Source organism: Aphelocoma coerulescens, chromosome 4A (assembly GCF_041296385.1).
Source record: "Aphelocoma coerulescens isolate FSJ_1873_10779 chromosome 4A, UR_Acoe_1.0, whole genome shotgun sequence".
Classification (NCBI taxonomy): domain Eukaryota; kingdom Metazoa; phylum Chordata; class Aves; order Passeriformes; family Corvidae; genus Aphelocoma; species Aphelocoma coerulescens.
Genome location: NC_091018.1, coordinates 13,460,163 through 13,484,378, shown reverse-complemented (window position 1 = coordinate 13,484,378; position 24,216 = coordinate 13,460,163). Strand labels below are relative to the sequence as shown.

At 40.2% G+C, this 24,216-nt stretch overlaps 1 protein-coding gene across 5 annotated transcripts in view; it reads right to left on the bottom strand.

The window, feature by feature from the left end:
• Nucleotides 1-15,484, bottom strand: part of TMEM164 (transmembrane protein 164) — a 37,114-nt gene extending 21,630 nt beyond the window's left edge. The window contains exons 1-3 of one of the 5 annotated variants that reach the window (XM_069015391.1): nucleotides 15,273-15,484; nucleotides 14,469-15,043; nucleotides 1,070-1,119 (exon numbers count right to left, since the gene is read on the bottom strand). In XM_069015391.1, the coding sequence (XP_068871492.1) occupies nucleotides 1,070-1,119; nucleotides 14,469-14,915 (497 nt within the window). In that variant the 5' untranslated portion in view covers nucleotides 14,916-15,043; nucleotides 15,273-15,484. Of the gene's footprint in view, nucleotides 1-1,069; nucleotides 1,120-10,504; nucleotides 10,580-11,929; nucleotides 11,952-13,063; nucleotides 13,261-14,336; nucleotides 14,356-14,468; nucleotides 15,044-15,272 lie in introns of those variants that run through there. The other 4 variants (XM_069015396.1, XM_069015394.1, XM_069015392.1 and 1 more) reach the window with 4 other exon arrangements.
• Nucleotides 15,485-24,216: the final 8,732 nt, after the last annotated feature.

The following is a 24,216-nucleotide window of genomic DNA, read 5'->3' as shown; positions in this document are numbered from 1 at the left end:
TAGTATCAGAACTGTTTCAGTCTACTTCACATCAGACACAAAGTAAAAAATAAACTGTCTCCCACCACTGTCTGTCAAACTCTTAAGAATTTAAAAGTAACTTGAGGGAGGAAAAGGTATTACAATTTTAAAACAGCTTTCCAAACATAATTTATATGTTGTCAAGGTGTTAGAAAACAGAAATACCCATTCTGAAAAGCAACAAATACTGTGGCCTCCACTCTACAACTGGTCTTTAGCAAAGATTTCGTGGACAGGAGACACACTTTTCACACTCTCCAAGATGGAGATGTATTAGATCCTGAACAGGGTCTCTGTTCAACATAATCTCTGCACAAATAAGGAACAGCACGGAAAAGCTGCAGAAAGACTAAGGCATTCCCCCAGCATAATTTTTGCCTAGATTAAGACAAGGAAGGGCAGAGTTTAATCTCACAGTAGCAACTACAGCCATTCTCAAGTACCACTGCCCGGGAAGGCCCTGACCCTTTCAACAACACACTGGCTGCACCCTCAGTTGCACACTGGGCTCTGCTGCTGAAGCCCATCAGAGCCTCCTGCACAGCAGAGACCCTTGTGGTTCCTGAAGTTAGTAACAATATGCAATATTTTAGAAAAGACTGCACAGATCTGAGAAATACCCAACCAAGCCAGTGAGAATTTGCTTTGCCTACTTAACTTTACCTAGCCATGATTCTGAAATCAGATGCAGACTGCCTGCATGGCCTTCAGCAAGGCCCAGTTACTGATTTCTACTGTGGATGGTAAAATGGTTTGAGGCCCATGACACAAATTACAGCAGCTCATACATTAATCTGCATTAACTCCACTGTTACTGAGCTAATTCCTGCTCAAAAGCCAGACCAAACCCACCAGTACACAAGAACCAAGGATAAGGGGCCAAACGTCATTATTTAAGCCCTGAGCCTTTCCAAGGCGTCATTTTTCAATTCAACCAGTATGCCTTTCCAACTCAATATTTCACTTAGTATTTTGTAACTTAAGCAGTGATTAACTTCTAAAATACATTGTGCAAGTAGACAGAAATACAGTAAGGAAGAGGTATTACCTGAAGAGAATCATTGCAGTCCGACATGGGGGACAGGCAAGAAGAAAAATCTGAAATGTTAGAAACAAATTTAAATTAATGACAGTGACCTCTTTTAGAATCCATTTTCTAAATCTTTCCTACCCAGTTCTATATGCCACAAATCATTTCTTGCCAGAAGACGTGTGCTACAGCAGAGCTGGAAAAGACTTTAAGTCTTTAACAAATTAAAAGGTCTCCCATTACCTACATATAAAAAGATTCAAGCAGTATGAGCAGCACTGAGGGTTCAGCTTCTGCCAGTGCCTACAAAACCAGTCAAATTCTAGCCAGTTGTTACTGGCATTATAAAAGGTCTCTCAAGAACCAGATTACTGTATTACCAATCTTCTTCTACAGCAGGTCCCTCAATCATGGTGAGGTCCTTGTTGTGCTAAATATCAGCATTTACAACAACACTGCTCTTCCCTTCACCAGTGCCAAAACCTCACACAGTAACTTTAAAAACTTCATATTAGCAAGTCTTACTCTAGATATGAGGAGATTACAACATAAATGTTCAGTAATAAAAATTCTCTTTGTTTATGTTGTCCACTGCTGCAAAGAAGACACTCTGGTTTACTGTTCAGTATTTCAGCAAAACATGGATCCCAGTTTTTACTGCTGTTCCTAAAATAAAGTCACAATACATCATTTCACTGCCAACCAACAAAACAAATTATCACTGAATTCAAGTGACAACATTTGGAGAATATGGTGGATATCAGATTGGACAATTCACCAAATGTGTTTCTTTCAAGTGTTGCAGGGCTAGGAAGAGGCCCCCAGTGGATACTGAAATTAATCACTACCAGACCATGTACTTGCAGCAAAAGAAGAAATGTTGAAATCTGGATCATACTACTGAGCCTCTTCATACACAAGGGGCTTCCTATCATTACTATACAAATAAATGTACAAATTGCAAATATTTTATTTCTGGGTCAAGCTCTTAATACACAGACATCTGTATGTTCCATTCAGGTCAGTCTCAACAGCAGCTTAGAACATAACACACTCAAATTGTTCTTCTCAAGTCATACAACACACTAACAAAGGCACAGCAAGAGAGGCAGCAATTAAATTTAATGGAATGTACCTCAAGACATTTTCTCAGTGAATACCCTTAAAATCCAATCAGAGTTTCTCTGAAGTCTTGCATTTAAAAAACAAGCAATCTCAACTCATTAGGGCAGGTTAAGGAGGAAGAGAATATAACAGGTGCATGATTAGAATCAACTAATTGATGTTTTTCTATGCTAAGGGAAACAAAGAAGAAAAAAAGTACATGCCAGAAAAATGTTATGAGAGCCCTGTATATCACCTTGCATGTAAGACCCATAGAGCTTCTGGGAAAAGTGTCTAACTTCATTATTCCATTGTTGCATATTTTGGAATAAACTTTGTTTACTAACTAAAGTTCCTTGAATTGTGGACTATATTTTGCCTTCTTTGGAGACCAAAAATATCTTGTACAGCTCTCCTGTGATAAATATTTTTTCACATGCTACCTGCATGCACTAGTCAAACTTTTTAAATGCTTCATGTTGTATGCTAGCAAATGGAGATATAATATCTAGAGTCCCACCAGTTCACGTAGAGTTTTAAATCTGATTATTTTATCATTTCTCCTTAAATTCAGAAATCCAACAGGAGATATATGTTACTGTAAAAGCATAGTTAATACTTCCATTAAACAAATTCTGCTCTTCCAAGAGAGAATTTCATGTCTTTTTATCTCTTACATCTTTAAAAAAAAAAAAAAAAGAAATCTATAAACGGACCTTTTTCTCTGTATGAACAAAATAAACAAACTATAAATATGTCTTAAACACATTAGACCCTTCTTTTTCTAACACACTGCAGAGTGCTTCAACTACTACATGGTGGAGTAGAAGCTTCAGTCTGAGTCTGGGTAATGTCTGAATCTCAGCACTGAGGATTAAAACAGCTCACATTTTAAAAGGATGACACTGTTACAAGGATTGAGATGGACATACCAATTTAAATCACTTCACTACCATAGAGATGGGCAAAGAAGAGAACAAGATTCACAGCTGATTATTTTTACTTCAACTCTACTGAAAGAAACAGTTTCAGAAGCTGATGAGGGGAAAAACAAATATTTAACATTTTTAAGCATGAAAATCCCTCTGTTAAAGGGATCTTTCAGAAAATAAGCCCGACTTCCACTTTTTATGACAGCAGAGAAATCATAATCAGAATGTTTATGCTAAAAGTTTAGGATTATGGAATAGATATTCAAATACTTCAGCTCTAGCAGTTTAATACCAACACTTTACATCTGTAGATACTTGTCATGATAAACAAATCTCAACCTCTTAAAGGAAAATTTTAGAGGACACAATTGTATCTGATTTTCAAAGATCTGTATAAAATGTGTCATCATTCAACTCAGAGTATCAGCAGTCTTAAACACATAGTTCACAGCAGACAAGCTCATAAGCTCCAACACAAGTGTTCCCACACTGATCCCATAATCCTACTACTTATCACTGTCATACTGGCAATTCAATCCTTTGCTGTGCAGGAGGGAGCAGCTCTGTTCCATAAACCAAAGAATCCTGAGTTAAACAAGCAGTAGGGCTGTGCAGAGCTCCCAGCCTCTGCTCTCCTGCAGAACTCTTGAGTTTTGAGGCCCTGGGGCTCTCAGAGCCCCCAGCCCAGCTGGCACTGCAGAGCTCCAGCAAACACCGGCTGTGTGTATGGTAAAGAACAATGAAAGGGGTTCTCGTTGCCCAAGGCAGAATAACTCAACTTTCAGTTTAGAAAAAAACACTAGGAAACAACTTCAGTGTTCCCTCTTCTTCTGTCAGATCTGTCACCAGTTATATTTTCACATTACAAATGAAAGAAGAACAAAAGAATTAGCCTGAAATCCAAAATGTACAAAATCAACTATTTCAGACAGGAAAAATAAACTACAAAATATACATTGTCTTATAGGCTGGATTATGAGCATAGTTCTGACCACTGCCTTCCCCTTTCACCTCTCAAAAAAAAAAAAAAGTTACAGAACATCTTCCACACAGGGATTAATATCTGTAAAAAACTGCAGGCTAGTGAGAAAAAGTACAAAATCGTGTGTGGCATTGAGGACATGCCAAGATAAGAAGTCCTAAATGGGGACAATACTGTGAGTCAGGATGGCTGAGTCTTTCAGAAGCACAGGACCAGGAGATTCTACAACTGTTCTCAGGCAGTAAATTGCAAACAATCTCCTAACACTGCTTAATCCACAGTGAAGTTCACTTCAACCTTGAGGACCCAGATGAAAATGAAAAATCTGAAATTCTGCCACCATGCTTAACAATTGCTCTGCAAGACCATAAGTACAATTATCCGTCCCTCTGGGAAATGTTTCTGGCATGAAGAACTGTGTGGCCAGCACTGCCTTGCATAAGCCCAAAGACAAAGGTCACACCAGAACACATGATGGATCAGCAGGGCTGGAGGGTCTGGGGACTCCAGTGTCCAGGCCAGCACTGATTAACTATTCCTTCCTTGAGACAAGAGCTTAGGGACACTGAACTCGTGGTTGGTCTGAACTAATGCAGGATTGGGCTGCAAATCATTTCTTGCACTTGAAGCATTACATGTGCAGCAATTACCACATTAATTTGGAGATATCAGTGGTTTTGATAATTTTCTTATGTTAATATAGAAATCATTTTATTCAAACAATCTGTTTTAAAGTTTGCACATCTGGGCTTCAGCACTGGGTAAGTGCACCAGTTTTAAAAGTGGAAAAAAGAACACAAACCATTAAACATGGCTCGTTTCCTATTTTAAATTTAGCTGTACTGCTAGATTGAAACCAGTAGGAAAGGAAAACACTTTTATTGTTCTATCATTACAGTTTTTTAATCAAACAGTCCCTGTACAATACATCTGTAGTCAACTACTACCTACAGTAGCTAAAATCTACAATGCCAGAATGCCTGCAAGCATTTTTCCCATGGATTATGAACCATGACTTACCAAAATCAGCTTATGAGAGACTGCGGAACATGCTAGATTTGTGTCTAGGAAAATTCTCAGAGGCTGACAAGAACATATGTATGTAGATACATATATTATGTTACATATATGTAACATACATTATGATACATATATTAGGTTCCAAAAGCTTTGAGACCATTTCCATAAGTTTTGTCAGCTGCAAATTTTCATTTGCCTAATATTTCCTAGTTTCTTTGATATGTTAGCATGCCACATTTCACCATGAGTTGTAGTAATCAACATTTCAAAAATAAAAACTAGTAAAATCTCAAGAGCTGTTCTCCAAAGGTATACAAAATCCTTTGTTCAAAAAGTGTAAAATAGCAATTCTGTCTCTGAAGAAAAATATCTCTTCAAATATCTATTAATTGAGTGTTATTGCCTCGCTCCAGGCGCTAAATAGGGAGAGCTCACTGATTTGTTTATTTAGTCCTATGAGTTGGCTGGATCTCCACTTTTCTTTTACTCTAGAACATTCCAAATCTATACAAAATACTACATGTAAGAGCTCCCCTCAAAAGTATTTTAATTTTGACACTAATTTTCAGTCAGTACACTGAGGCAGAGAGTGCAGTCATAACCTGTCATGAAAGGCTTTTCTTCTACCAGTCCTAGCCCTGCTGAAACAGAAACATGCATAACAAAGATCATCTTGTTTGATCAAAAACCTAAAGAGACAAAAGACAATTCAAAAGGTATCGGGGAAGAACAGAGCAAGTCACACAAGTACAACCATTCCAGATGAAACATCACAGCAGCACTCGTGGGATCAATGGGAACACTTAGAGATGTCTGAGTAGTTGCTGGCAGAAGACAGCTGAGCACACTACCCCTAAAACCCCTGCACCTGCAGCACATATTTCATTTACCTTTCAGAACAGCAGCTTGTCTGTCCCTGAGCAGCCTGTTTGATTTAGTATCTCCTTGCAGCAGACTGGAAACACATCCTTCTTTTCAAATATTTCAGTTATGATCACTTAACCAGATCCTAAATTGATTGGTTTACTCTTCCATTTCAAAATGAAAACTTGAAGAGGTTATATTTTAATTTCTACTGGCAATATTCAGAGCAATGTGAAAAGTTCATGGAAACTGGATTCATCCAAAACTGGAATGAATTTAAAACCAAAAGGAACAAAAGAGATAGAGACAGGCTTTAATAAATCTGCATTGAAGTAAAAATTTTCCCCCTGTTAGGTCTATCAAAGAACTCTCCAGAGCAGAAGAGATTAAAAGGTATGTTTAAAAGGCTAAGATATAGTAAAGTACACTTACCTCAGGGTGGTAAGTTTAGGTGTACTTTACTGTACTTGTGAAAATCATTCATTTTCCCTCACAATAAGGCAAGGAAGATCCAAGCAGATGGACAATTTAAAAGATGTAAAAGATTTTGTCAATCAACTCTAAAATTAATTTTTAAGTAAGTTCAAGACAACCATTCCATCATTTATCAGAAGGCAACAATTTAACAACTCCATCATGCAGCTTTGAGTCAACATTTCTTTCTGTCAAGTCAGCACAGAACATCTATCACTTAAAAGCCATCACTTGCCTTCTGAAAGGGAATTTAAATAAAAATAAAAGTCATAGCTGTGGTTTGACAAGTTCAGACTGCTAAATCTGGGGAAAAAAGGAAGAGCTACTGAAAGATGTTATATTCTAATTGCTAAATAGGAGCAAGTTGAATGTATTTAATATTTTAGCATAAAAATCACTGCTGCCTTAGTGCAGCTGTCAGACAGGTTCAGGGATTAATGTGCCCTGTGTTAATCTCGTGCTAAGGATACTCCTGATTCAAAGCAACACTGCTGGCAGAGCATTAAGAAATACTACAGTAAAAGTAGTTTCTGTGTTACATAAACCAGACCCTGGAACACAAAGAGCTGCCTATCCCTGCTTCCCTGTTCTACCCAGGGATGGAAGAAGTGTAGCAAACTGAACAGCTTCCATCCTCTCGAGTCTAATGTATCATAAATGATATATGTTCATTGGGACATTCTAGATTGTACAGGCTTAGTTTGTTTATTCAGCAAACCTATATTCACCTTCTTTCCTTTTAGAGTCTTAGGTGAAAGATTTCAAGACTTCTCATAGTTTAGGACTAATTATTAACATATGACTCAGGTTTTTCTATGAGTGCATTAGCATTAGCTATCACACCTTAGGAATTAGTATTTCAAAGGTCACTGAGATTACTTTTCTTTTTTCTCTAACTACTGTCTGTACCTAGTAGTGGGTTACTTCATTCCCCATTCTTAAATCAATGCTTAAACAAAACCTGGCAATTAAAAACATATCTGAGGTAAAGGAACAAAGAGGCTGAATTTTAAAAAATAAATTTGTTAAGTCAAATTTCTTAAGAAAATTTAATTTACACTGAATTTAGATTAACTTGCATCTCCATCTGTCAGTGACACATGAGTTCACAAGAAGATTCTCTCATGCATATTCACTTTTGTTACTTTTCTCCTGAGCAGGATGTTTTGTATCCATTCCCTACAGAAGCAAAATCATCATAGAGAAGTCCTGTTCTACTCTGCCTCAAGTCACCAACACCTTTTTTCTCATCACAGTTCAAAATTCTTCATTTTGTAGGATTTTACAACAGAAATTTGTAAAAACACAAGATGGTAAGTAACTAATAGCCTTACTACAGCCAACTTTTACCAACAGAACAGTAACACAATCCATAAAAAGCTAAGGCATACAACATTGTATTCCTGATAATTTAAGATGGCATTTCACTAACCAACAAAGTATTACAATACAAACCATTAAATTTATTTGACACTAATTACTTGGCTATCTGAATAAACATAAACCCTCATCACATCAATCTAAAGCCCTGAGGAAGTGCCACCAGAAACATGAGTCCCATTGCACTCTGCAGGTTTCAAATTCGTGGCACAGGACTTGTTCCTGGTGAACACTGACACGGTTCAAATTGCTGCAGGGGATGTGGCTGGTGTACAACCCCTGCAATCATCTGTGACTGGGAGCGTCAACACTTACAGCAGGGCAAGGAGACAGCAAACAAGGGCTTCTTAGACAAGAAATCGTGAGATGAAAGACATCCCAGTCCCTGGAATCAATAAGGTGTCCAGTGTGGGTACTGCTGCTGTTTTCATTCACCACTCCACTGAAATTCCTAATAGCCTCAGGCAGCTACTCCTGAAACATCAGTTTAAGTTACCAGCAAACAACCTACACGGAATGGTGTGTGGAACTGCCAAATATTATAAAAAAGGCATCCTAAAAATATATTACAGCCAGCAGCAATACATCATAACAATGGATAGCATACTGAAAAAATTATTAATAGCTCTGTTCTGAAAAAAAAAAAAGATCTAAACAGAAGAAAAAAACAAAATAGGCCTTCATCTCCCTAGTAAGTTGCTCAAACTACATAAGTCACACTTTGAATGATAATTGCTTTAAATCTGTGATGATCTCATCAAAACAAGCCAATATCTGGTTTCCTAATCATTCATCTAGTGGCCTTTAGATGATAACACTCAGTGTAAATATTTGGGGTCAGAGAAAGTTAAGCTTTTTCATCCACAGTTTCCAATTATGTAGTTCCTACTCCTGTTTAGAGAGCAAGATATCCCTTGTCAGCTCCACACTTTTTATATTCTTTTCTCCTAAGACTATTCAGAATAAATGAGAGCATTATCTAAGAATGCATTACAGCCTCAAGCACAGCAGTATTTCCAAGTTCTAGCAACTTCAAAACAAAGGCTTAACCAAGAACTTTAGACTGCAATTCCTCAACTAGAACATTCACCAGCACCATGACATGTTCCTGTGGTCCCTGTCACCTGGACTAAAGCTTAGGATAAAGCACCAATGGCCAAATCTTGTTTAAATGAAAAAGACGTCCTCAAACAAAGAAAAGTGAATCACAGCCTTAGGACATATTTGCTAATTTTTTTAATACTAAATAAAAAATTACTCTTATTTCTGACTAAGAATCCCTGCCTTGCCTCATACTACTATTTCTCCATTTCTCTACTATATGCTGCAATTGACTAAAAATAAACATAATGGTGAAACAAATTATATACAGTGTTAAAACTGTCACAGAAAAACTTTTCCTCAGTCCTATATGTAATTATTACATTAACAGCAGTATCAGTAAAAGCCTCTAAGCTCCAGTTGACTGTTTTTTAAATACAACAAAATCATCGCTAAAAACTAAATTGTAAAATTAAGAAAAAAAACCTGGCAGTTCTGGGAACCAGGGGCAGATTAAGCTATCCAAGCATGTCCTGGTGTTCTGAAGGCCAGACCAATGGTTCTGGAGCACGGCAGACTTGGGATAAAGGAACTGATGGATTGTCTCCTGAGCTGTCACTTCCTATCTGTGTCCCTGAGGCTGCTATCATCTTCCTGGAAGGAAAATGCACTCTTTTGCAAGAAATGAGGCTTGCCACCGAGAAACACTGGTGCTTTCAGTGCTTTAATTCTTCATTATCTGCCCTTTTTCACCACACACCAGCATGAATTTCCTCTCTAGCCATCAGCTGTAAGGGAAAGCATCACAAGTTAATTTGCAGCTGTAAAAAGAAAGACTTCTGTTCAAAGACTTACATTTTGAAAAATGTATATATATTCATAGGAAATTTTGTCCCTTTAATTTTAATTCAAGGTTTTGAAGAGACAGAATATAAAAAAATAGACACAACTTAACTGGTTCTTCCAAATATTACAAAGCATTTAGGAACTGTGTGTGTGCAAATCAAAAGACAAAAAAAAGGAGGAAGGAAGTAATTAATTAGATATATTTTGGGGCACATTCCCAAAAGATGCAGAATTCAGTCAAGCTATGTTTATTATGTAAGTTCTGAAAACAGCCCATTGTTTCCAAAAAACAGTAACCTCTTTTGCAGAGGACAGGAAGGATCCAGGTCTCTAAAGAAGCCAGAACTTGAAATAATGAACACAGGATTTAGTATTTACTGAACTGCAGATGCACTTAGCACTGGTTTTATTAATGCAAACATCAGACCAAGATCACTGGATGAAACCTATACTTCTTTCCACCTATTGTTTCACCTCTAAGTTTACTTCTCTTTGCCTAAAAAGATCACCAAAGCAATCATCCAGCAGAACAGGTGTTTCCTAAAAACACATTTTCTTTATTCCAAACAAATATCAGTCCTTAACTGGCTGAAGTGCAATAATTCAGTGAAGAACTGGAAGAGGATAACAACAACTGAGCAATTGAGAATTTACCACTGAGAAATTATTCTTACAAAACTCTTTCTAAAATAAAATAAAATTACAAAATTTATTTTTAAATTGGTATTAAATCAGCATTCTGGAAGAAGGCCTAGACAAACTGAAGGCAAGTTCAAAATCTACAACAGTTTAAAAGAAGGACTACCGTACCTATCATTTTAGGATTAGACTACAGCTGTGTTTCTGCCACTTCCTTAAACAAGGTTTCAACAAACTTATACACACACAGTTTAAATTTCTACAGACTGGTCAGTCACAGCCTTCAGTGTTTAAAGCTGAAGATCTTTTTAAAGAGAAAAACATTATAATAATCACATAATCATTAAGGTTGGAAAGGACCTTTTGAGATCACTTCACCCTACCAGTGTTACCTACAACCTCTGCTTTAGATGGCTTTTTCCTTACTTTTTTTTTTTTTTTTGGTTACAAATTTCTCTTTTGCAATACAGACTAATTTTAGCTCTGGCTCCTGTCTACACTTAATCTTAATTGCCTGTTAACTCCAGCTGGGTGTCTTCAGGACATCAAGAGACACCTGTGTTTACTCATTTGCATTAAGTTACCTTGATTGTCAATAGCAGGTTGCAAAATATGTGTGTCAAACTACAAACTGGGGGTACAGGAACAAATAATGGAGAACCAGTTTTTGATATAAATTCTAACTGCTCCTTCACTAAATGTGAAATGAAGAACTGCTATATGAACACAAAGGTCTTGATTGAAAAGTAAAAAAAACAATTTAGTTTAATGAATACAGAACAGATAAAGAAAATCAGTTTGAAATCATTGGGTTTGACATTGCAAGACATTAAATTTTCCTGTCACATCACTAAAGCAATGCTCATAGACAGAGACACAACACTTATGTACACTTCTCAACAAGTACACTGGCTTCTGCTAAAAGTCTCCTTCACAAAGCTTGTAAAGAAATCAATAGGGCTGTATTTGGCTCTTGAGGGAATCCTCCCTCTCACATTGTTCAATCAGAAACTTCAAAGACTTCCTTCACATGGCCAATTTCAGTAACACAATGATGTGTCCTAAAATACTAGAAAGGATTAACATCTTGAAAAATATAACACCTAGTTCCTTAAACATAAGCTGATTTTGGTTTCCTGCTATGGAAAGGCAAAGATGTTTTGAACAGCCTAGGGATTCAACGTTTCCCTTTTATGCCAGGTCTGCACCTGCATTGGCCCAATCACATCCCTAGTCCTGAAAGAAGAGTGGTTTGTGGCTTGGTTTTGTTTTCTTTTTTAACAGAGGTATTCAAATAATTTTCACAAAGACCATTTTTTATGTAAAGAAAGAGTTCAATATGAATTCCTTCACAAACTTCTCCCCTTGCTGCACCACACACTAACTACACACCATGCTCCACAAACAAGCCCCAACCCCATCCCACAGCTGCCAGAGAAACCACACCAGTTTCCATTCCCCTTTGTTACAAAATACATATAATTTTTTAAGACTTGAAGGATTTCTCTCTGATGCTGCACTCAGGACACTGGTGAAGAAACACCCTTCCTCCAAAAGCTATGCAAGAAGCCAAAACCCATAACAGGAAATGAGTACCACTGCTTCTAGGTAATTCAACCAGATGACAGGATGGCAACAAATTCTGGGAAGCTGATTAACCACGAGACCTGTTGAGGCAGTTAAATACATTCACTTGATCAACACTTCATCCTTGCAGTGACACATCTAAACTAGTTTATGAAAAGACTTGAACACAGGTTAGGCAGAAATTAGGCGCACCAGGTCAAAACAGACTCACTTGTAAAACTCAGTAGCCATTATATTACACAGTTTTGTCTGCCCCAATGCACACACATCTAAATTCCATTTTACTTTGGTCTCATTTCTGTCTTAGGTCCTTTAAGAGGAGGACTTTTGCTTTTATGCAAAGAAAATCTGAAGGATAATTTTCAGTTCCAAATATTTTTGGCTCAGAGCCCAGTCTTTGTTGCTGAGGTGAAACAGCCTCAGCTGAAGAAAATGAAAACAGAAGTAGAGTGAAAGAAGAGACCTTTACCAACAACTACTGTTGGCTTCCCTTTGAAGTGATCTTGATTCTTGCAGCATGTTTCATCTCTTCACCTTCTACTTTGTTCATTCTATTATTTAGACACAGCAACAGGATTACGTACAAACTACTGCAAGAAGGACAAACTATATTTTCATGTATTTCATCTTACAAATCTGTTACCCTCAGCAAATTCAGGCTAGAAAAACAATGTTTTCAAGATTCCAACTATGTATTACTTGTCTGCTGGTGGAGATCATTGACTTTGTATCTAATCCTTTTTCTCTGCTGAAAGCCGTTGATTTTGCCATTATTCTCTTTCTCTATATTAAGCCCAGGCCTACTTATAATACATCTTTTTGAGGATGAAGGGGCAGGACTTCTACATTTTGCTGATATGCCCGCCTTCGCAATTTCATAAATGCTGGAACACCATATCTAATGAGTAATTAACATAGGATTATTTTTAAAAAAACTTCACAATTAGTCAAAAAGACATTCAGAAATGGCAATGCCTGACTACGAAGCTTAAGTCTCCATCTCCCTTTCAGGGGCCATTATTGAAAGAGGTGAACAGAACTAGCTCCCCCAGGTTTGTGTAAGCATTTAGCTGAATACTTATCATTAACATCATAACATAAAGGCAACTAGGCTTTCAAATCCTACTGTTAATATATCCTCACCTCTTTTCCAGAGAATTAATAGGAACATTTCTCAGTTAATTTGAGTATTGCCTAGAAATGGAACGTAACTGTATTGTTTTAATTATTTCTACATAGTCCTTGCATAACTTCACTCCCAATACTGACTGACTGATCGCACAGCAATCCTTATCGCTTCACAAGAAGGAAGAGTCCTGTCGTGTAAACTACTGAGCAAACACTGCATCACAGCCTAGGAATTTACATAACCTGCTAATTAATTTCTGGAACTGTAAATTAATTGCTGTAAAGGTCTTGAATATTGCTGTTGCAGCTTGTTCCCCCCCCCCCGAAATAAAACCCAGCTCCCTCAAACCACTGGTACAACCAGAAAAGATGTTTCCCTTCCTTTTAGGAAATGCTCTCCAGGTGTGAATCCAAGAACTGCCTTGATCTGATTCAGCCCAGATAACCTCACATGCTGCAATGGGAGACCCAGAATAGCACTGATTTGATTTTCATCTTAGACAGACATTGCTATCATGGCAACTTTCATGAAAGCCTTTTTGATATTCTTCGATTAATTCTTGACCTTAAATTTTTTAAGCTATTCAGTGTTGAGGGTACAAAATTAGCAAAATAATAATATTTTTTGACATCTCCCCCACTCCTTACCAAGCTCCATGAAACTGATAGTTAACTACATGCATAGTACTATTAACAAAGACAACTTATAAGCTTTAGATAGCCCTGTTCAATAATTGTTTATCTATGTATAATTATTTTGAAATCTACACACAATGCACATTATTACACATCAACGACCATGCCACAAGTCATTAAATGACATGGTTTATCCACACGTATTAGGCCACAACAGTTTGTTCACCCCATGTATGAGAAACAGGTAACACCTGTTTCTATCCTGTTCAGCCTCTAAAATTAGAAAGGTAAACCAACATTATCTGCACAATGAGTAATTTGTTTCTCCAACACCTTCACAAAATACAATCACACCCCCAGAAGTGACTTGCTTGAAAAAGTTGCACGTAAATTACATAGCTGGTTTTGCATTAATCTTGTTTTCATTAGATTTGGTGCAAACTTTAGCACTGATGTCAGTGAAAACAGCACCTTCTACTCTTGAAGCAAAGATCAGGCAAAGGCAAGTGATGAGAAAGCCTTAATTATTCACACTTTCAACCAGAGATTTGGACACTAGTTATAGCTACAATTTCACCTTTTCATCTGACTTGGGTTTTTTGATAGATTTAAATTCAACTGACTAAAAAGCTAAGTTTTAAAATATTTATACCAATTCTTGGCATTTGTAATTCTGCTAGGCACTTTTGGTCCACAAACCGACTATGGGGAAAAAAGCCAAAACCAACTGTTTTGCAAGTACACCACAAAAGCAAACTTCCAGGTGACCCTGCACAAGCCTTACCTGCATCATGGTGACCACGTGGCAGGGATTCAGGAGGTAAATGACAGTCCTGGTGGCAAACTTGAACCCCACTTCCAGCCCAAAGATGAGGCAGAGCAGCACCAGCAGCACGTTCTTGCCCAGGCTCTCCTGCTTAGTCTGGGGTTGCTGCAGCAGATTCTCCAGCTCCCGGACAGGCAGCTGTCTGAGCTTCCACAGGGACACGAGGATCTCCACGATGCCCACAGTGAGGAAGACCAAACTCTCCAGCAAGCGCTGCTGGCCGGAGAGAAAGGCGGCGCATTCCGGCCCTCCATTGCCGGCGAAGCTTGGGTCCACCCCGCCATACATCCAATCCAGGAGGTTGTGGAGGCTGTAGCGACACATGGCGGGACGGTGCCTCTTCTCCAGGAACAGGTAGGAGCAAGACGGAATCAAAGCCAAAATGCCGCCGGGCTGACGAAGCATGAAACGCCCAGACGCTCCCGCTGCAGCCCTTCAGTGCCAGGCTCCGGGAGAAGCAGGCAGCTCCGCTCGGGGCACGGGCAGTTCTGCACTTCCCTTCCGCTGCCCAGAGGAGTCCCGCGCGCAGCAGCCTGAGGGGAGGCAGAGGCCTCAGCTGCGCGGAGCCCGCTAACTCCAGACCCCCCACTCCGGGACCCTCCTCTCCCCGCCCGGCTCTGCCGCCCACCGCTCTCCCTTTCCTGCCTGTTCTGAGCTGCCCTTACCCCCGGCCAGCGCTGTGTCCGGCCCCCTCAGCCCGCCCCGAGCCCTCCGCAGCCCCCGCCCGCGCATCCCCCGCATCCCCGGGCGCGGGCGCGGTACCTCCGCGGGCGGGCGGGTGTCAGGGAGCGGCAGGCCCGGCGCCCCCGGCCATGGCGCCAGCCCCGGCGAGGGACGGGAAGGAGGAAGCACCGCTCCCCTCAGTGGCAGCGCCGGCACGGCCGAGACTCCGGGCCCGAGCGAGCGGGCCGCTCCCCGCGGCTGGCCCGGCCCTTGCCCGGCGCCGCAGCATCACCCCACCGACGTGCCTGACTCACGCCGAAAAATGGACGGATCCCCCGAATTGGCTGCGCCCGGCCGCCCGCTCCTCCCTCCGCCACGGCTGTGCCCGCCTCTCTCCGCTCCCCACCGCCTCCCTTTGCTGCCGCGGCCGCTGCTCCCTCGGCGGTGCGCGCTCCCCGTCCGCGGCTCCCTCCCGCCTGTTGCCGCGGATTTCGCCCGGCTGCCCCCCTTCCTCCTCTTTTTCCTCCTTATCGCAGCTGCCCGCGGTTCGCCCCCTCAGTGCCACCGGCCGGGAGGGCGGCAAGGACCGGGCGCAGCTCTTCACGCCCGTCAGCGCGGTCCTGTTCGCCGACCCGATAGGCAGCGACATCAACTCGATAAACGAGTTTTTCAAGTGCCATTGCAGCAGATATAGGTAGGTCTGGCGAGGAAGGGACTAACCTGCGCGGGGCTCCAGCCCAGCTCTGGTCTGGACATGGGCAGGTGCCTCCAGCCAGGTGTGCCCAGTGCCGCACACAGGCGCCTCCAGCCAGGTGTGCCCAGTGCCTTGCACAGAGTGCAGACCCCACTTGTCTTTGTGCTTTGACGATTTACTGCCATGAGTAACAGACTGAGCCCTGGGCAGCAGTGTCCAGGTTTGCTTCCTGGTTTGTGACATTGTGAAAAGGTTGTATTGCACATATGTTACTCTTGTGTCTCAAAGGCAAAGGTCCGTAGAGATCCAGAGAGAAAGGGGATATTGTCAAGGTAATCAGAGCCATGGACATCCCCTAAGAGCTGTCTCCTACAGATTTTATTTCATGTAACCCGCACGCAGCACATCACTCTCCCCATCCTGATCATTACAGGGCTTCCTTTCTCCACAGGACAGCATTAGGACAGCACCATCACTGGCCAAACTGTTGAGCCTGATTAATTGAAAATAAAATCTTAGTTCCACAAATAAGTTTCAAAAGACCAGTCAGATATCAATACTGGCTGAGTCAAAGTGATTTCTATATAGACATAGGGGCAGCAACACCTGGTCTGTAAAGCTGGAGGCAGTATGTCACTGCCATTCTGCTGTGGAAGAAATTACTCCCTTTTTGGGAAAGAAGGGGTCCCACCAGGCTTTTCCAAAATCTTCAAGGACTCTTTTCCATAATTTGAGCTTAATAAGAATTCTACAAAATGCTGGGTTTTCAGTCACTGCTCATTCATTAAAACACCTGTTATTGATCTAAACCTGCAGCACAAAGTTCCTGCAAAAGCCTCTCCCATTAACTGGACACACACATACCTGCAACACACACCTGCTGCACTACACTGCTCCACAGCCTGAATACTCAAAACAAGCAGTTCAGCACTGACACCAATATTTGGCAGCTTTCTTCTTCCTCTGTTTCTAAGCCACAGGATTACTGCTCAAAAAGCACACAGTATTTTCTCTTGGGGTGTACCAATTGGATTACCTACTGCCATGAACAGCCTGGAACAGATCCATCTCCTTCCACTCCCTCAGTCACATACAAGAGGACAGCTACTACTGCTAGAAGCAATCCCAGGCAGTTTTATACCTTGTCTCTGCATTTCAATCTCTCACCTTTGGCAGTGTCTGGGGTCTGTTTTCTCTGACTTCTTTCCTGAGCTTATCTTTGGTGAAGTGAAAAACCCTTTCCATTAGAACAGCAGTTCATTGTAAGTGCTGATATTTCAGGTGTAGTGATTTCTTTAGGATATGGCCTACCCTCAAGAATATGAGGACTTGGTTGGGTGGTTTGGAATTGTTGTGGTTTTTTTAGAGACTGCCAGTGACGAATAACTGGGTGAACACATAAAAGTGGGCAGTATTTTGCTCACAAAAAAAAAGAGCATTTGCAAAATGACAGCTTGTTGTCCATTGAAGAGGAAGGAAAGACATCAGTTAAATAAAGACAGATGTCATGAAAGCTAAAGATTTAAGCAATCAGTAGTTAAGATCTCATAGGAGGGAAGTCTAAGAAAGGAGTTAAGAAAAGGAATTATGCTTTAGAAAATTATTCAAAGGGCCATTTATCCCAATTGTGAGTAGAACAGAAATAGCAGTAAGCTTAGCTTGGTCACATCATGAGGTCTCTATTGACCTTAAGCACATGAAAAAAAATACAAAGGAAGATGGGTCAAATAACTAAGAATAAGAAAGAAATACTTTAAAAAGTATTGCTGCAAAACCATTGAACTGTCAAGTGCTACCAGATAAAAACTGCTCTTTACATATATTTGTACTAAGAAGGATATAGAGAAATTATTAACCCCCTATTCAACAGAGAAGAAAATCTATCAACAAATTATGAAGAAAGCTAAAGGGATTGGTGCCTCTGCTGTATTAGACTTACAAAAAAGATCATGCACAAGCAGATAGTTGGCACTGGTGATGCTGAGAACAAAATCATCTCAGCCCAGAGTAGGTAAAGAACAGATAAGGAGCACTCAGATGAACCAAATGTTTTCAAACAGTTTGAGTCTAGTGAACATGATTGAAAGACATTTGAAGAATTAAAAAGGTGAATGAGATACTGGAAAAACAGAAGAAGCAACTGTAAATTGCTGTTATCAGAGGGGGGGTGGAGCCAGAGAAATACAGCTCAATTTAAGCGTTACTAACTTAAATTCATGAAAAAATCCTGGGATAAATAAACCTCACAAACTATTATTAGCACCTAGATGATAACCAGAGAACAACTTCAGTCAACATGGATCTGTCAAAAATAAATCACACCAGATAACTTGATTTTCTCCTCCAGTAGGGAACAAGCCTTATGGATAGGACAGAGCCTGTTGTCAGCTTGATTATGTTTATGACACTTACATGACATTTCCTTTAAAAAGTTAAAGAAATGCAGTCTGGATAAATGTATTACAAGGTCTGTACAAAACTGACTGCAAAGCAAGGAGTAGTTCATAGCAAGCAATAGTTCACTGACAAAAAGAAAGGATACATTGCTGGTTTTCTAGAGCCTGTCTTCAGTCTGGGTCTTTTTGTTATCGATATTAACAATGTAAATAATGGAACAGAGAAAATTCTTATTAATTTTGCAGGTGATGCAAAGCTGGGGGGAGTACACAGAATTACATTTCAAAATATTTTTGACCATTCAGGAAACATTTAAAATAAATAATAACTTTAAAATAAAAAATACAGAAGATGTTCAGTAATATCAAGTTGCATCATAGTTCAACACATTATACTGGTATAAATCGTCTTTGCCTTCTCTACCCCTTGCTACTAATTTTCTGTCTCACTGATTTATGCCGGCATTAGTTTTTCTGGGGCTCTCTGGTTGAGTGTATGAGGAAGCTGATTAACTTTATAATTCCAGAATTAGGTGTAACCTGGAGCACTTTGCTGATCTATTTGATCCTACTTTGGGTTGTGGCAATGGGTGAGGTGACCTGCTGATTTCTTGTCTTGCTGTGATTTTTCCACTCATTAGAAAGAAGGAACACAGTTGATATAAAATTTAATATCCTGGTACAACTGATACTTCTTTGCAACAACACAGTATGGATCATTCATGTTCAGACTGTGATCCAATATAAATCCAAAAGATCTGGTTCTCTGATCTCGATCTGCTGGATGTCTTAGGCACAGTTCCTTCCTTCTCTCTGAGTTTCTTCAGTTTCTTTGAAAAGCACTCTGAAGTCTGTGAATAACAATTTAGTATTATTGACTGAACACTAAGCAATTGCTCTTTTCTGTTTATTAACCATGTCTTCTCATCCTTTGTCTAAGGAAGTTAGGATCTTTTCAAGACCCAATGTAAACATACATTTCTCCTATGTCAGTAGCAATGGTTCCCTAAAAGCAACAAATTCCTGCAACTAAAATGTTTGCACAAGAGCCTGAGGCTTGTTCTTGCACCTAGCATGAGATTTATTTTTCTGTCAGTGGCTTCTTTAAATATAAAAATGGTGCAATCTAATGTTAATCCATGAAGAAACACCAGGCCCTGGGCATACCAGGAGTCCTTTAGCACCCAGAGCCCCAGTCCTCCTCCAGGCTGGGCTTTAGGCAGACTCTGTCCTCAGCTCTGGCCTTTGCTGTTCCTGACTTGTTGGCTGGGCTTCCTGGACTGACCTTGGACCTGGCTTGTCCCCCTCATTTTCCTAATGATCACTGGACTCTTATAGACCCTGTCACCATTACAGCCCTGTTCTCCTGGCCTGGCTGGATGCTCTGGGATGAGTCCTTGTTCCAGTCAGTGCCCCTGCGTAGGCATTGGCTCCTGATCACTGCCTCCGTGGTGCAGTCCCTGAAATTTAAAGGCAGCTTATGCTCTCTCTGGAAAATAAAACTCTGCATCTTGTCTCTCCCTAACGTATCATTTGCAAATTCCATCTTAAGTGAGTCTGAAAGTAAAGGCAAGGCCTGAAATCTTGCATGTGGTAGATATCATCAACAAGCATCAGAAGTTGGACTTCAAAGCAGAAGGACTAAAAGACCTTAATTCCTATTTAAAAGAGCATTTAAGCACATGCTTAGCTTAAGCCTGTCCTCAAATACTTTGAATTCAATTATATAGATTGAGACCTTTCCTCAGCACCAAGCTCTGCTGCTGTACTTTAGAAATGTGATTGTACACATCAGTATGTAGTTACACCTGTAGGTGTACTAGACACTTCATGCTCCTTGTATAGGAGGTGTTACAAAAAAAACAAAACAACAAAAACCCACAAGCTAAATGAGCAACAAGGCAAATCATATTTTAAGTTCTGCAATGTTTCTGATGAATAACAATATTCACAGGTCTTCCTTGCTTGTAATTTTTTGTTTTATGAAGAACAGTACTGGGCACAGACTTGCAGTCTGAAAATGCTTTGAGCAGTCAAAATGAGACTTAGAACAGCCTCTGGGCAGCTCACTTGCAGACTATGGGCATGGATATATTCAAGTCATGTATACAGAAAACAACAACACTTGTAAACCAGAAGGGCTGTTTCTGTACAAAACAGAAGCCACAGTCTCTTTGGCTTCCTACTTACATCCTACCTCTTTTCACTTTTCACTTGGCCTTCTTGCTTCATTCCTTGTAGCCCAGGAATTAAATCAACTGTACTTTCCCTTCACAAATTAGGACAATTGCTCCCCTACTGAGGTTGAATCTTCAGAAGTCTATACATGTACATCCTTCCTCTGACCTTATTTTCAATGTGGTTTTTTGTTGTTAGGATTGCTTTGACACCCCAGGCTGAGTTCTACTAACGCCTGAAGTGCTTTTATAGTCTTAAGAAAATTCTTCTCATTTTATCCACTTTTCAGAAAGTCATAAAACCCAGGATCACTTGTGAAAGCAGTGGGACCAAAAGCGATGCTTTACTGGCTGTGGCAAGGGCTGGTTACTTGCTTTGAACGTGGGAAATAAACTATGACTGTCTGCTGGCAGTCGAACACTTGCTGCTGGCTGCCCTCCTCATAGTGAAGCTGTAGCTGGTATAGATCCATGTCAGGAGCATATAATGCACGTTTAGATGTGACATCAAACATTCCTACCTTGGTGCAGATGTGAGATACTGGGTAAGGGCTCTCCCAGCCTTAAGGGGCACTCTGAGAGGTGCTCCTGCCCCAGGGAGATCATCACCACGAGCTGCCACGCAGGATACCTCAGTGGTCTCAGGGGCTGCAATATTTACAGCAAGCCACTCCCTACAGGGTGGCTTTGTTGTTTTTTTTTTTCTCTGTTTTGTTGTTTTTTTTCTTCTTGCTACAAATCTAGGTTCATAGAGATTCTTCCATCAGTTATTCTGACTTCTTTCTATTGAGTCAGTTGCTCACATGAATTTTTTATGAATTTAAAGAAAGGCTTGTGGTAGTGTAATTGCTGATTTCCTCTCAAGGAATTTTCTTGAGAGAAAGATGAAAGGGCGTTGCATTTATCATATCTCTCCCTGTCAGCTAATTTAGCTAGAACATATGCTAGACAATACCAAAAAATAAGTAAATGTCAACTAGAAACATTCAAAATAGAAGTTTAAAAAGCGTATCACATTGTCATGTTTTTTAACTTGATGGACTGAAAATAATATAAAGCACCAACAGAAACTTGCTAGATGACAACTGCATGAACCAGCTTCTCACTGATACACATTTCTGTCACGTTTGCACTATTTGATTTAGTTTTTCCCATACAAAAAATGCTGCCGTATTAATAGACACAAAAACCAGGTGACAGTAAAAGCAGGGGAAACTACAGAACTACCATGAATGAGCAAAGTTTGCTCTGAGACAAAGAAAATCATAGTTGACAGTTTATCTGCACACTGATTACTTTGCTTGTGTTGAAATTAAGAGGTCAAACAGTACAGTCAGTCTGCAATATGGGTGGAGGAGGAAACTGAAAAATGGGAATATTTCTTTGTAGTTTCATATACTGAGCAAACACATTCTCTGAAGTTGTTTAGAGCTTGGGGAAAAATATTTTTGTTGAGTGTGGAAAAATGGATCTGCTAAAAAACACGAGTTCTTAAGAAAATTAAAGTTTCCATACAGATGTTCTCCTTAAATTTGAAGTATCTTGAGAACTAACAAAAAGATGACTGCTCTTTTCACACATCAGCAACCAAACATTTATGCCTCAGAGCACTCCCTTTTGTGTTTGTGTCCTGTGTTGTTTAGCCATTTTTCAGTTTTCAAGGCATTTGCTTTGTTTCATGTCCAGTACTAGCCCCATATTATTGCTAAGTATAATAAAAGGCATTTTACAAAGAACCATCCAAACTCTTTCTCTTGGAAGCTGAGCCTTAACAGCACTTTTCTCAGTCTCTAATTGTTTGTTAGAGTTGATTTAAGCTGTGACTGGTATCCGTAGGAGGCACACTCTACATCTACATAGATATGCAGGGAGAAGAACGTGTGCTTTCTATTTTTGTTCTGTTTTGCTATAGTTTATTGAGCACACTGACATCCATGATGACTTACTGAAAACCCTTTTGGCTACAACTGAGTTCTTAGTTTTAAAACTAAGAATTAACTTCAGATGATGAGACACTGTCACTGCTTGTGAACCTCAACCCGAGAGATTCAGAACACTGTGTCTTCCCTAACCTTCTGTGTGGAATTTGCCTTTGTTATTAATACCGCAGTGACATTTGGTGTTCAAAGTCAGGGAACTGCTATATTTAACATAATGTAAAACAAATGTAATGCCAGTCTCAGAAACAACACAAAAGGTGGGAAGGAGAACTATGACATGATGTAATCTCTGGTTAATTAAGTTGTTTGAAATTTGTACCATTTCATTCTATCATGGAATATTATGTGATCAGGTCTATTATGTCATATAATTGTGTTATCACTGTGTATTTTTATGTCTTGTGATATTTGGGAAGGAGATGTTGGATACCTCAGTGATCAAGCAGTGTCCATTTTCCACAAAGATTCCTGAGCCAAACCTGGGTTCTTTTAGACCCTCCCATCATTTATTAGCATGCACAGATATCAGTCACACATTTGAACATTTCTGTGAACATAACCCCTGAAATTAGATGCTTTAAAATACCAAAAGGCTGCTCTTATACCTTTGTATGGCAAGGTTTTGGTAGCCGAGGGGGCTACAGGGGTGGTTTCTGAAGCTGCCAGAAGCTTCCCTGATGTCCAACAGAGCCAAGGCTGGCTGGCTCCAGCACAGACCTGCTGCTGGACAAGGCTGTGCCCAGCAGCAACAGCGACAACAGCTCTGGGATAACAGATTTCAGAAGGGGAAATAACCCCCGTGCAACTGCAGTGGAAGAAAGGAGTGAGAATATGTGAGAGAAACAGCTGCAGACACCAAGGTCAGTGAAGAAGGAGGTGGTGGAGCAGAAGTTCCCCTGCAGCCCACGGTAAGGGCCATGGTGAGGCATGTCCTAACGTGTCTTAATGAGTTATTGCGGAAAAAATGAGTATACTGGCATGTTTTCTGTGCAAGCTACTGCATTTCACAAAGAGTAGGAGCCTCACACGGGATACAGGTCATGTTTAAGTGCTTTGTGATAGAAGGTTTATTTAACCATTTCGTTGAACAGCCTGGGAGGAGCCGCGAGCCCTCTGGTGGTTGGTCACCCCCTGAAATTCTCATCCCAACGCTCTCTAACTAATAAAATAACCTCCCCACACACACTTTACTTTCAGTAGCAGTACAAGTTTTGTTGTATGACCCCTTGAGAATGTTGCTATGACTACTTTTCTACACAGAGGAAATGAAATAGTAACAATTACTATTATTAATCAGGCTGAGAGAGTTGGGACCATTCAGGCTGAAGAAAAGAAGGCTCCAGGGAGACCTTAGAGCACCTTTCAATGCCTAAAGGGGCTCCAAGAGAGGTGGAGAGGGAGTTTTGACAAGGGCATGGTGTGACAGGACAAGGAAGAAGGGCTTTAAATTGATAAAGCACTGGTTTAGATTAGATATTAGGTAGAAATTGTTCCTGTGAGGATGGAGCAGTCTGGTCTAGTGGAAGGAGTAAGATTCCAACCCTGGCCATTCTATGATTCTATGTTTCTGTTATTCTATGAATTGAACTAGTTTTATTCTAACAATACATGCTGCACCTGAATGAGACACAATAATCTTCTATAAGGGAGATTTATTTTCATTTCCAAGAATACGTGTCTCTTTCTGCAAAAGGGATGATGGCCATGTGGTCACTGAGAGCTTGGCAGGAGCCTAGGCACACAAAGTATTTTGATAGAACAGAGGTTGGGAAAAGGTGTCAGCATTTGCAGGAAGGAAGGCAGGAATTCTGTTCTCATGTTAGAGCTGAAAGAGTG